This window comes from Leucoraja erinacea, chromosome 8, assembly GCF_028641065.1.
Source record: "Leucoraja erinacea ecotype New England chromosome 8, Leri_hhj_1, whole genome shotgun sequence".
NCBI lineage: Eukaryota > Metazoa > Chordata > Chondrichthyes > Rajiformes > Rajidae > Leucoraja > Leucoraja erinaceus.
Genome location: NC_073384.1, coordinates 52,542,649 through 52,557,392, shown reverse-complemented (window position 1 = coordinate 52,557,392; position 14,744 = coordinate 52,542,649). Strand labels below are relative to the sequence as shown.

At 38.6% G+C, this 14,744-nt stretch overlaps 1 protein-coding gene across 4 annotated transcripts in view; it reads left to right on the top strand.

The window, feature by feature from the left end:
- Window positions 1-14,744, top strand: part of mark1 (MAP/microtubule affinity-regulating kinase 1) — a 133,713-nt gene that overhangs the window by 79,852 nt on the left and 39,117 nt on the right. For all 4 annotated transcript variants that reach the window (XM_055639717.1, XM_055639714.1, XM_055639715.1 and 1 more), the window contains one exon: window positions 12,355-12,403. In XM_055639717.1, the coding sequence (XP_055495692.1) occupies window positions 12,355-12,403 (49 nt within the window). The remainder of the gene's footprint in view (window positions 1-12,354; window positions 12,404-14,744) is intronic.

The following is a 14,744-nucleotide window of genomic DNA, read 5'->3' as shown; positions in this document are numbered from 1 at the left end:
ACATTAAAAAAATGTGAGAGTAACATTTGGGGAGGTTTTACCATGAAATGTAGGTATTTATAAGGTCAGAACTACAGCTGGCTCAGGAGCAGCCAACATATTCCAGGACCTTTTTCACAATTACTACTCCCTGCTCCCATCAGACAGAAGATAAAAAAAAGCTCGAAAGCAAGTGCCACAAGATGCGGGAACAGACCCTTTCCCTCTCATCAGACTTCTGAACAATTGTTCCTTAAGCTAGGGTGTAGTCCCAATCCTTCAATTTATCTCTTTGTGAACAGTGGATTTTTTCAGAACAGTAACGTTGCAATGTTGAAAACTATATTCAACACTTTGCTATTTTTCTCTTTGCTCGACTTGTACTTGCACTTGGATGTATCCGTGTATAGTATTATCTGATTTTAATTATCTGATTTAATTGGAATTAAATCATTATTATCTGATTTAATTGGAAAGCACGCAATCAAAGGCTTTTGACTGTATTTTGCCACAATTATAAACCAAAATCAATAAATTGCAATTTTGCAAGACATTTTGCCATAAAACTAGACCTCTCTGGCATCTGGTTGGATTGTCTGACCCAGTTCCATTTCTGGTGTGACTGACTATTCCTGGAGCATGCTGTCTAGCCACCAATTGCCGGTCCAGCCTCATCTATTTTTGCAGCAGACATAGCCTAAACCAAGTCCATCATATTGAAGCAATGAATTGCAGTGCTCAGTTAATCTGTAGTGGAAACAAATGTGCTAGTTTCTCGCATAACACACACAGGCTTAAAAACATAATTTAAATGTTTAAAGAAAAATGTTTATGTAGTTTAAGCTACCCTCCCTCACCCTGAACAAAAATGTATTTTGATCATTACGCAATACTACAAGAAATAGAACTGAGTATTGCTATTCTATGGTTTTGTCTGACATGGCTGCATTTTTTTGAAGTTCATCACACAATTTATGCGTGGCCTTGAATAAGTAGTTCTGGATTGTATAGATGCTTTGGTATTATTTAATTACTAAAATGCAAAATATAAATATTGATTCTTTTAAAATATGGATTTATATTGACTGTTAAATATTTACTTTGAGATCTTCTTCAAAATTCTAGTGTTACAAATTCATAAGTTCTGACGCATCCATTTTCTTAAAGGGGCAGTGAATAAACTTGTATGGTTATTTTGCTGTGCTGCATTTAGTCTTCAAAATTAGCAACTGAAAAATGGAATAAAACATTTAAGTTAACCAGATTCTGACAATTACTTGGTATTTATTTAAAGACATATTTTATTAGGTTTTATTGTCCGGGAGGGGGAAATTGACCACGAAAGATTATTCCCTTCATATCGTTCATTTCATTCCTCTGTCAGTACTGGTAGATGTCTGTCATCCAGCAACAGTGCATCGTTGAGCAGGATGAAAAGCCAGCTGTGTTGAAAAATTCTTCCATGTAGCAAAACATTAACTTAAAAAAAAACCCTTCGAGTAAATTCTTAAATATTTCACTGAGCCAAATAAAGATTGCAACATAAGCATGACATTAAGAGAGAAGATGAAATCTTCTTTTAAAGAATTTCTTTTAAAAATTAATTCATTTCATTGATTATGCTTCTGCTACTGTGTGTGGAGTTTGCCAGAGTGAGAGAGATCTTCAGTGTTTGTTGAAAATTTATGTTGCATCCCATTATACAAGCCTCAGATTTTTACAGGGGCACTGATATTATTTATTTCATGAAGGATGCTCTTGTGCTGGAAGTAGTTGAGATTTGCTGGGATAATGGAGATACAAGAGACTGCAGATGCTAGAATCTTGCATAACAAATAAAGTGCTGGAGGAGCTCACTAGGTCAGACAGCATCTGTGGATGGAAATGGATAGACGATGTTTCGGGACAATAGACAATAGGTGCAGGAGTAGGCCATTCGGACTTTCGAGCCAGCACCACCATTCAATGTGATCATGGCTGATCGTCCACAATCAGTATCCTGTTCCTGCCTTCTCCCCATATCCCCTGACCGCTATCTTTAAGAGCCCTATCTAGCTCTCTCTTGAAAGTATCCAGAGAGCCGCCACCACTGCCCTCTGAGGCAGAAAATTCCACAGTCTCACAACACTCTGTGTGGAAAAATACCTTTCTTCAGACTTATATTTTTGGCCCTGTATATTTTCTTTCCACTTCAAGTTGTAACCCTTTCATTACTTAGTCCTTACAAATATTTCTCCACAAATTCAGTCAAGTCAAACTATCAAACAACAAGTCAAACTTTCAGTCACATCTCACAAACTGGCCTCATCATGATTACTGTGTCCCAATCAATGAAGTCCTGTGAGAGTGAAGCAGGCTTGAGGTAACCAGTGGCTGGTTCCTACTTGTGTCTGAAAGAGCTGTTGATATGGGCAGTGGCAAAACAACATGTGGTTACAGCAGCAAAAATTGAAAATGCTGGAATTGCTCAACTGACCAGAAGATATGGAGAAAGAAATGAATGTTATTGATTTGGGTCAGTGACACTACATCAGATAATCATAGATTTTTGTTTCACCTTCCATTGATGACTGGGAATGATTGGCATTATTCTGCAGCCTTATTCTTCACCTGAGCTTTCAAGCACTTTGTTGTTATTTCAGATTTCCAGCATCTTCAGTTTTTTTCATCCCTTTTGTGATTTGATTCCAACATTCTGCAACCTACTGTCTTGAGCAATGCTTTTACATTCCTCTTGAAATAGATATGTTAAATTATTATTCATCCCCCTATGTTCAAATGGTGAGCTGCCTGAATAGCTCTGGAAAAAGGTTTTGGAAATGGAATTCCGGTTATATCCATTTATTAGTGTTAAAATGAATTATTAGTGTGAATTTTTTCATTTCTACTTCCTTGGTCTTGTTTATGCAGGCTTGGCTTATTTAACTCTGATTTGACTGGGACGTTGCCATTAATTAAACTGAAGCCTTATTGTTGTAAACCAGGACAGGAAAATGCTGGAAACTAAACTCTGTAATTGCATAACTATGACTTGTGTTGAACCAGTGGACCCGACTGAAGCATGGTTTTATCTTTCCTTAGTGGGAGGGAATTCGGCCTCTGAGCAATCTTATGCTCCCAACCGATCTCCCTGTAACCTATTCTGTCTGCCCTTTTAATGTCTTTTCTGATTGTCCAACCACCCACCTGCACTAGGAACATTTTGCAGTTACCGTTTAACTTAACAGCTTGTGTGAATACAAGAGGCTCTCATAGTTGTATTCAGATTCCTGATTAAACTGATCTGTAAATGTGCCATTGAAAGCTGTAGTCATCAATTATACCATTAATTAGCAGAGATCATCATGTGGCATCATTAGGAGCCAAGAAACAGGAGAAGAGCATTCGGAGGCATTTAATTTTTTTTAATGCACTCTTTGCTAATCCCTCTCCAACTTTTGTGTACTTATGTTTATTCCACTACCCGTCCTTTGTTTGTGATAGCATTTTCTAAATTTACTCCCTGGTTCTAAGTATTCCTATTGAGACTATCCAAATATATGTACACAGTTTCTCACTACCTGTATTGATACCTGGAAAATCCATATCAAATTATCCCTGAACCTGCTGAAGTTGAGGGAATACCTCAATTGGTTGTGTAATTACTCCATTTAATACAATAATTGATGTGCAGGTATCATTCTGATAAATCATGTTTGCTCACAAGTCCATTAAATATTTATTAAGCTCACATAGACAAAGATTTCATGACTCTTTTTTGTTATGTGCTGTGGTGTTTTACTAACCCAAACACAGGAGCACTTTGCACCCGGACCAGCCACATATACCGTGGTTTCAAGAGCAGGCCAGTGGTTGGTTATTTTGCAGCAAGTATTTCATTCTCAGCAACCCATCCTCTTTCCATTATCCACAAGGAATAAGGTAGGAATGTGATGGAATAATGTCCACTTGTCTGGATACTGCTGCTCCAACAGCTCCCAGGAAGCTCAACCCACAGTAGCGCAGTCGGTAGGAGTTGCCTCCGAGCGCCAGTGAGCCGGATTCAATCTGACCTCGGGTGCTGTCTGTGCGGAGTTTGCACTTCTCTCTGTAACTGCATGGGTTTCATCCAAATGCTCTAGTTTCCGCCCACATCCTGAAGGCGTGTTGCTTTGTAGGTTAATTGGCCTCTGTACATTGTCCCCCTAGTGTGTAGGAATTGGAAAGTGGTTAATGTTACTAGCTGGTGATCGATGGTCGGCTTGGACTCAGTGGGGCAAAGGGCCAGTTTCCATGTAGTATTTCTAAATTAAACTACACCCATGCAGCCTTGGATATCAACATCACAGCCTTTTTCGTTGGCTCCTGTCCACATTAATTCCCTTCACCACCAGTGCACGGTGGTTGCAGTACTGAACCACCATATACAAAATGTGCTGATTGATCACCTAGGCAACCTCTACGGTATCTCTCAAATCTGTGATCTCCACCTATAACAGTGAGGGCTTCCAATACATAGAACATCACCTCCTGCAAATACCCGTGATCCTGACTTGGGAATATATTATCGTTCCTCGTTGGTGCGGATTCTAAATCCTGGCTCAATCCCCAACAACATTGTGAGGGTGCATTCAGCTGAAGGATTGTTGCAGCTCAAGAAGGCAGTTTACTGCCATTTTGTCAAAGGGAATTAGAAATAGGCAATGCATGCTGGGCTCTTGAGCAACACAACACAGCGATCCTAAAAAATGCGAGCCTAAAGGGCCTGTCCCAATTGGGCCGTCACTTATGCGACAGGCTGGTAGTGACGGTCGCGCAACGGTCCCGCGAGAGTCGCGCTCATCATCATGCGCCAGCACAGCCGTCTGGAGCGCGTGACGTCATTTGAAGATGGACACTAAATGCAGGAGGAACTCAGCGGGACCGGCAGCATCTCTGGAGAGAAGGAATGGATGATGTTTCGGATCGAGACCCTTCTTCAGTCTGAAAGAAGGGTCTTGACCCGAAACGTCACCCATTCGTTTGCCATGATGTTGTCATCATGAAAATCAGTGTACAGAAATATCAGATACAGGCAAGATCAAACAATGTTAAATATATTCATATTATTTTGAATGTTGAAAATTTTGTTGTCAATATTTTGTTAGACTGGCGCTATAGGATTTAAAATGGAAGTAAAACTAGTTCACTTTCTTCTGTATGTGTTGAAGAAATAATGTTTGTCTTTTGGTTTTCCTTCTACTTAACTGGCAGACTTTTCCAAATCTATTCAGATATGTTTCCACAAGTTTTCTTTGTATCATAAACATTCTACGATGATGGCCCTTTTCTTTATTTTTGTGGACATCAATAACATTCACAGGTTAGGCAGGGTTCCTTGCGAGTGTTGATATTTTGAGTTTGTGGCCTTTGGGACCAGATTATGCTGGATGTAGAAATGCATGATTTGTGCATTTGTCCCTGAGAATTGTGAATATGTATTTTATCAAAAGAGCACAATGTCATACAAGAGATTAATGCAAACTCCAAATGGTCTCTGAATAACTTTAAACTGATCGATTGAAATTCTGCATTTTATAGTTTCCAAAAAGAAATACCATTGTAATTGCACTATGATAATACTGATAAATATTGGAAGTAATATGGTTATGACCACATAATAGGTTACAGACAAAGTGTTGGTAAATAGGATTAGTGTTGATTTGTACTCTATGGCTGGCATAGTGGACCGAAAGGCATGATTCTCTGAGATATGTTGATGGCAGGAAAATAATTGAGAAAGATGGCAAGTACAGTATATTTAAAAAAATCTAATAATATCACAAGAGGTCAATAAAGATTTTAAAAGACTGTTTACGGCTGCGATTGAAAGCCTTATCTCGTACCACTGATTTCCAATAATAGCTTTTCTCTCATTAAAGTCATGATATAAACGCTAAAATTAGATTTAGCAATGTTACTTTCAATGAGTGCAAGGGAGATGTTGCTGAAACTCATTCTGTTTATTGATCTGACCAATTCACACCTTATTTTAGGTTGTAGGAGTGAACTAATATCAACACCAGCCATTCACAGAATCTAGTTGCAGAGAATCACTGAACAAAAATTGCTTGTGATATTTCCTGCAACATTTAGTTTCATATCTCAGATACCAATAATAATTTGGTAGAGAGCAAATTATACTGTTGCATCAACACATTTTGTGGAACAGTGATGTGAAAATAATGAAAATCTAATATATCAACCAATCAGCCAAATTGCACCAGGAATAAGCTCTCTGGCATTTTCTTTGTATATTTGCCACAAAGTACTTAACAGGCCTACTGAAGGACATTTGTGAATTGCTAGATTACAGATTTTAATGTACTATTATAATTGCATTATCAGCTGGTGTGGCGGTAAAGCCATTTCTGCAGTAAGCTTGCTTCATTTACATTCAGAATTTCCAAGCCAACAGTGACATTTCATCAATATTTAAAATATAAATAGACCTTGTATACCAATCTACAGTGCAAATAACATGACAAATTTACTTAGAACAGAAAATCTTTTCAGATCTCTTTCACATTTTTCATTGTTTGGTCAAAAATAAATCCCTTGAAGCAATAGTTTTTGTATTGCGTATTAGGATCATAATATGATTAAGAGCAGCAAAGCCATTTTTATATTCCATACTGAAAAGCTAAAGCCATTATCAGTAATTGAAGGGTCACTATGATTGTCTTTTGAAAATCTATTTATACCTCTCCCTAACTTTGACAGGTGACCTTGCTCCAGAAAATACTTCAAGATGATTGAGATCAATGCAGCTGCCTCTGATCGATTTAGAGGCAAAGCAAAATGCTGTACTGTCCTGGTGTTCCCTATGCAATGTTTCAACCTCAGCGACTGCCTACCCAATTCTTCCTGTATCCCCCTTATAATTGGCATATTAAATCGAAAAGTCAATTATTTTTCACTCATTCTTTGCTTTGTGCCTTGATCTTGGAAGCAAAACACTGAAATTGATGATGTCTGCTGATTCCCAGCTGTCATGAGCAAAGCTCGTCATGCTTGACTTTCTCATCAGCCACTTGAGATATTCCTTATGTGACCTCCTGTAATTAAGTCCTACTTTCTGACAGGAGAGAGGATAAGAAAACCTTACTCCTGCAGGCTTGGAGTGGTATTTTGTTTTATTCTTTCATCTACTTTTACTGTGCCGGTACGGTTGCAGTGTTTCATAAACAGAAGATTGGACAGAAGATTCCAGGGGTCCTTGAGGGTTTACGTCCCCCAGAACTAGACTGAGCTGGGACCGGTAATATATGGCGTGCATATGACCCTCGGTCATTTTCAGTTGCATTTTTTTTAATTAAATGAAGGGACGTGTCATATTCCACCACAAATCCAAATTCAGTTGGCATCATTTTCCAACAAAATTCTTCAGAATGCAATAACAGTCTAGTTAGATGACTGATCCTTTCCCTGGTAGGGCAGCAATGCCTCTGTCATAGGGCATTCAAATGATAAATGCTAGAGTTAGTTCAGAGCTGAGAATGCACTCTGGTTTCAGTGCAAAGAATATTTATGATAATTAATTTTTTTTTAAAACATGTGAACATATGAATTAGCAGCAAGAGCAACCCACTTGACAACTCTCCCCCTCCCTTCTTAGGATTGCTTCCCCATTCAAGAAGCTATTGGCAGGTCTAATTGTACCCTCGACTACCTATTCCTGTCAACTCTGTAACGTTTCACCACACTCAACAATGTATTCGCCCCAGCTTTGACTATTCAATGACTCTGCTTTGAACGATTGCTTCAAAGACTCAGAAACCTGTGAAGGAGACAAATTTCATCTGATTTTCTACATTTCCATATCTATGCTGATTTGACACTCCCAGCACCCTGTATGTTTCAGTTAAGTCCCCTCTCCCTCGTCTGAGCTCCAGCACATCCAAGACTACCTTGGCCTACCTTTCCTCATTAGACAGCTCGTCCATTTTAGATATCAGCCTAAGGCTGTTTTTCTGATCATTCCCAATTCCCATCATTGTAAATATGCGGAATAATACAAAACACTGCAGATGCCCCTCTATAATTGAAGTATAATCTCACTACTTTTGTATTCAGTTATTCTCACGGTATACTGTACAATAGCACTGGATCTTTCCTAATTACTTGCTGCACCTTTTGTGCATTGTTTGATGGATCACAAGGATCCCTTTGCCTCTCACAGCTCGCCAGTCTCTCACCAACTGTACACTCCACAACGTATTTTCTTGCACACTTTTAGATCATTTGCAAATATAGCGACCATGCTTTCAATGCCTTGTAAAGAAACTTGATTGATTGTTATAACCATGAACTAAATTGATGTGCATTATTGCTTGTGATTTACACAGGAGCAGTAGTAACCTGGTCAAAGGTTATGAGTTCCTATGGAAATTGCAATGCGTAAGAATAAAATCCCATTGTGCAATGTTGCCTGCAGTGATAAGAATTTCATGTCTGTCAATAACCCCATTGTGAAGTTGTATGAATGTAGTGTTGACTGTTTATTCAATCTTAAATGTTTATTTGCTTTATATACCAGTTTTCTTGAGTAACTCTAAATACTTCAGAATACGCTTGTGATTAATAGTTCTATTGATTAACTATCTGAAAAAGAACACTTCACAGCAGGTTTTCAACCAGTTTAAGGCAAGTGTTTATGCGCAGTTTTCAAACTCAAAAGTAATGTAAAGAGCTAGTATTGGGAAAGAAAGTAAAACAATTCCAACCAGAAAATTTACTGTTGCCAATTAACCAACACATCTTTAGGACGTGGGAGGAAATGAGAGCAAACCCGTATGGTTACCAGAAGAACCTGCAAACTCCTGAGTCAGGATTGAGTCTTGATGGGAGAATGCCTCCGTGCTCTCTATGTATTATGGTACTTTGTCACAGATACTGAGGTACAATGACATTAATTATTGTACACAGTACTGTACAAGTATCACTATACATAAGCATTTAGATGCATATTAGATAAGCATCCCACATGCAGTATAAGAGGAATAGCTGTAGTACACTGAGACCGTATACAGAGTTGCCAGTTTGGCACCATTTTCAAGTCCCAGTTGTTGTGAAGGGATCTTGACCTGACCATGAAGGTCTGTTGTCCCGGTGGCGTTGCAGGGTCGGCCTGCTCTTGCTGCTAATTCATATGTTCACATGGTTTTTTTTAAATTTAATTAACATAAACATTTATTTGCACTGAAACCAGAGTGCATTCTCAGCTCTGAACTAAATCTAGCCTAGCCGTTGGTGTCCTCAGTGGACAGTATATTTTGCATAGGATGACTATTACAGTAACAAAATAGTGAACACTTGCCCACAGACGTTTTGTGAGTATTTGAGCAGCAACTGCTGTATGTATCCCGTTGGACCACTTTCAACATATTGTCCTTTGTAGCTTGCACCAGAATGGTTGTTCACTCAATCGGATTGAAGGAAGTATACACTGTCACAAATAAGCCCAAGAAATGGATCCTATAGTGCCAGCCTTTAGGCATTAATTTCACAAAATTAAATAATGCACAGAGCAGCAAATATTTCCAGGTGAAACTGGGTGAAGGCCAAGAGACCTGCTGTGGATACAGAGAACGGAGGTTGGCACAATGTGCTTATCAAGGGCAAGAGGGAGAATCCCCATATAATAAAGCGCTGATTACAGTCTGATTGAATGAAGCTCTGCTACAATTATTAGAATAGCATGTGACCAAATTGATGGAAGATTGCCGTAAAGAGCCCAGACTTTATAAAAAAAAAATTTTATGTGAAGATCTCCACTCTTCAGGTATACAAATGGTGTTCGGTTCTCCCTGACCAATCGTGAATCGAGAAACTTCCTTTCTCATTGCTTTATTGTGTGGGATTCTCAGTTTTGTCCAATGTGGCTACCTAATGCCAAACTCTGCTCTCTGTAACCTGGATAGATATAGGCCTTCACCCCAGCACAGTTTGCCTAATTCCTGGCCTGTGTCTCATTGAGCCGAAGTTGCCTCCTTCTCCAGCATTATAGGCATTGCTGCAGCCTGTCTACACTATGGGCAGTGTATTGTTAAGGACTGGCACCCTTCTCTGTACAGCAAAGTAACAGGCAATTGGCAAAATTGGATTAAGTCGTATTATCAATCCACAAGTTGTGCATTTGTGATAGAGCCCATGTGTAAATCATTCTTACAGTTAAGCATGGGTCCTAAATGTTAATTTTACTCTTCTCATCTGCTCTGTAAAGTAGTGCAGAAATATACAGTGTCTGTATGGCGCGGCAGCCTCGCCAGCAGTCTGTTTGTCATTTCACCCTTTTTGTTATTTTTAGTCTGTTTAAAGTATGTTTTTGGCAGTTTCTTTGTCTTTTTTTATGTGGGGGAGGTGAGAGGGGAAGAGGGGAAACTGTTTCCCAGTCACTTCTTAGTCGAGGATGCGTCTTTTCTCCGAGTCGCATCTTTGCCCTCCCCCCTCGCGGTCTACCATCTGGATTGGCGCAGCCTTTCCTTCCGGAGACCGGCCAGAGCTTCAGCTGCAGCGCAGCACTGAATTCCATCGCGGAGCGGGCGATGCCTTACTGGGGATCACCATGTTGGAGTTCCGGAGTGTTGGGGCTGCTGTTTAACACCGTGGAGCTGTGGTTTGCGTAGTTTCTAGCAGCGGGCATCGGCTGACTTTAACATCGCGGAGTCCTAGGATCCTTTGCCGAGGGTCGCCAGTGTTGGAGCTCCGCCCAGCTCGGCCTGTCGACTTTGGAAACCGATTCGGAAACTCCAAGCCGCTGAGAGTGTTCTTCCGTTCCGATGCCAAAGTTCCGATCATCCCGGCGAGAGGGCCTGAACTTCGGGCTGCCGTAGCGGCGACTGCAGAAGTCTCAAAGGCCCCGACCACGGGTGAACAAAGAGGAAGATGACTGAACTTTATTGCCTTCCCTCACAGTGGGAAACCTCGATTCCGTTGTGTGGGGATGTTCATGGTAAATTCTATCGTGTATTGTGTTCTTTTTATTCGTATGGCTGTATGGGAACTCAAATCTCACTGCACCAATTGGTGCAGGTGACAATAACTGTAACTTGAACTTGAACTAAAGATTTTTTTCCTTAGTTTCTACTTGTTCTTTTATCCCTCTCTTTTGCTATCCTATTTTAATGTTTCTGTACAAGTTTTTTACCAATCGATTAAATCTAATTTCTAATATCCTTGTTTCTACTTATTGATTTGAACTTTACTACCTGGACACTGGAGTCACCTAGATTTGGTTAGCAAAATCTCTTAATTCTTTAAATATATACAATGGATAAATGGCATACTTTTGAGAAAAACATCGTGGACATGTACAATTTCAGCCAAAGCTTATGACCCATGTAAACAAAGACTTAGTTGATACTGTCTTCAAACTTGGCAAGATGTGTGCAATGTGATTGACAAAATGGCTGATGAGCCATAAAGTAATTCATTTAAATAAGGAATATTTTGGAGGCATTTCTGAGAAATGACACAAAATATAAAGTAAAAACATATAAGTGTGAATGGTCTCACGTTGAGTTGTACTAACAGCCCACAGCAATTGCAGCTTGACTGTAATTGGTTTGATTTAATTCAATCAAGGCATAATCAATAAAGACCAATAATTATGGTATGTATAAGAAGGAACTGCAGATGCTGGTTTAAACCAAAGATAAACACAAAACGCTAGAGTAATTCTGAAGGGAAGGAATGGGTGACATTTCGGGTTGAGACACTTCTATAGTATTTCAGTCTCATTTGACAGACCCTGTTAAGTTTCTGGGTAAATTGTGTTCAGTAACAATTAACTAGTTCATCATGCCAGCCAAAGCTGATCTATTTTAGCAAAGAACATGCCAGATGAGGATTTATTTGTTAACCTTGGAAAAATGTCAGTTGCATATCATTTTCAGTTTATGTTGTAGAATACCTGCAGCCAAGAACATGTTAGGAGGCAAACTACAAGGTGTTCATGTAATCCTATTCTGGCCACCAATTATAACGCAGTGCCTGTTCTCAGTCCTATTAACTCATAACTATTTTACAGTTGCCTTGCAGTGTAAGAGTGACATTTGTATAATACCAGGCAACAGAATTTGGAAAGTTTCTCCCTAGGGCTGGATTCAAACCAAGGTCAAAAAAGGTGAAAGAGCTTATATATTAATGCACTGAATTGCCCTGTTCTGCATTATGTTTGTTTTGACACTAATCCAAGTCTTCTGTCAAAGATCAAAACTAAATGGCCCTTGTATTGTACTCTGTTGTGCAGACGGCTTCATAATGAGTTTCTGTAGTTTACTCGGAAACGGAGAGCAGGCTATAATATGTTTTTCAGAAAATGCTCAATGCTCATATTATTTTTCATTTAAATAGCTCTTTCGGGAAGTAAGGATTATGAAAATTTTGAATCATCCCAATATAGGTAAGATTGTATTTTAATCATATTTGACTGTGCACTGAATATAGATGATTAATTTTAAATAATCTGTTACTCTTTTGTAAGAGCAACATTTTGATCTTTCATTTTTAATATCTACTGACCATCATTTTCCATGTCTAATGTAATAAATATTTGTAATGTTGCATCCGCTTTTGCTTTGCTTTCCACGTTTTTGTTCCCTTTCTAATATCTGCCTATTCTCAATCCAGTGTCTCGTGGTGGGTTTTGTTTCACTGGCAGTGATCAGTGGTGTGGATGGGTACAAAAGAAAAGGGGATTCAATTTACTTAAATTGTCAGATAAAACTTAAAAGTGTGTTCCCCCCCGCCCCTATGAATTAGGGAGGTCCCTGACACGTGTAATTTAATTCTGAGGTTTTTATAATATAAGTCCCCCCAAGCTACAAGGTGCTGAGGCCCACATTCAACACACCTAGCTGAAATTACAGTGGTGTAGAAATTGGATATGATCTGTCTGTACCTCTTTGCATTGCGCCACTTTCTTTTTCGACACCATATAGCCAAAGTGTGAACTAAACAAAACAGTATCTCACAAAGGATGACTTAATTTACCATGATAGAAAGGTCCTTTCACAAGCAGCTAATGAGAACAATGTGCATCAAATTAGGGTGAACTTGCATACTTCATTTTATAACATATTTGACGGGTAATAAAGTGGCAAATCTTTATGGTGTCGGAAAAGAAAGCTATGCAATGCAAATATGTACAGGCAGAGCATATCCTATTTCTACATTGCTGTCATTTCAGCTAGGTGTGTTGAAGGTGGGTTTCCAATGTCCATTCTATATATTGTTCTTCTGCTCCAGTTCCCCACATTCTCCACCCAAATCCCTTAACAGCAGTTTCTGTTTTTTACCACATTGGGTATTGTTTAACACTTTTTTTTAGAAAATCAAGCTAGTGTGTGAAATTGAATTCCTGTTTTTTTTTTTTTTTAAATAGTTTGTGTTTATGTGGAATAATTAATTAAACTTTTTTTTGGGAGGCTTAAAGCACAATTTATTAAGTTTCAATAAATTCTCAACCTTTCTGCCTCAAACATAATATGGAACTAATATTTCTGAATGGGGACCAGATATTCACATTGCTGTTTTACTAAATGTATAATTTATTGGAATTTATTAGGTTATCTTTGTATTTAAAGATTTGGATTTTACAGTCCACGTCCTTTTCTTACTGGCAGAAATAAATGAACTATTTAATTAAAAGTATTATTTTACTTTTCCAGGCAGTATAAGCATAGGGAGCAAGGAGAATGATGGTATACATTCTCTAACTCTCAGTAACAGTCACTAATACAAGATTATTTCTAAACATTACAAAATGATATTCAGAGGGAATCTTCAGATAGTGCCTTGTGTTCAAAAATACTGAATAACTTAGCTGCAACCTTGTCTGGATTGAAAAGAGAATTACCGATGCAGTTTAAATGCAGATTTGGGAATGCCATACGCTGCTCCCAAATTCCCAGCGACATATGTAGATTTTCCGTATAGATTTATATAGTTTTCAGTAATGGGGGGAAAAAAAATGTTAATGCTAGAGTCTTGGCGAAACTACCTTTGAGCTCAGCTATGTTCATGTCCTCTTCTCTCTAGGAAATTGAGAAGCATCATTGCAAATGTATCGAATATCATTCCTCTTAGTTTAAGAAATCCTTCTGGCAATCTCGCAAAACCTTCATTTGAGATATGAAATGCTATGGATGCTGACTGTCTGCAAAACGTTAGAGTTCACAGCATCTACAGTTTTTGTTGTTTCAGTTCATATTCAGTTCCAGCATTGTTTATTTTTGTCATTTTCCTTTCTTTCACTTCCTCTGCTTTCATTCATCTCATATTATCCATATCTGCTCCTGGCAATGATCTTCAGATGTCAAGCCGCATTCCCTCTCTCAGCTGGTACCACAACTGCTGCTTGTCTTGATTTTCTGCCAATCACAAGCATTCCATTTGTTCTCCACCTACTATTATTGTCTTCAATTCAAAATGTGCAAATTTCTAACTTTTCCTTGTTTTGTTGGGAAACTTTCAGACTGAAATGCAACTGTTTTTCACTTGCCTTTCTAAATCCTGCCTTGTTGGCTGCATATTTCAACAGTTTTCTTTTTATATTATTTAGATGTGTAATTTGCAGAACACTTCCATGGATTCAGATCTATATGAAACAGGTTTATTTTCAGGCACAGAGCATTTAGAAATGCCTCAGACCACGTAAATGTCATATGTAATAAACTGCAGGTCAGATTGACACTGACATTTACTATGTTCATCGTGATCATTGGAAGGTCAGAGTGAAATTC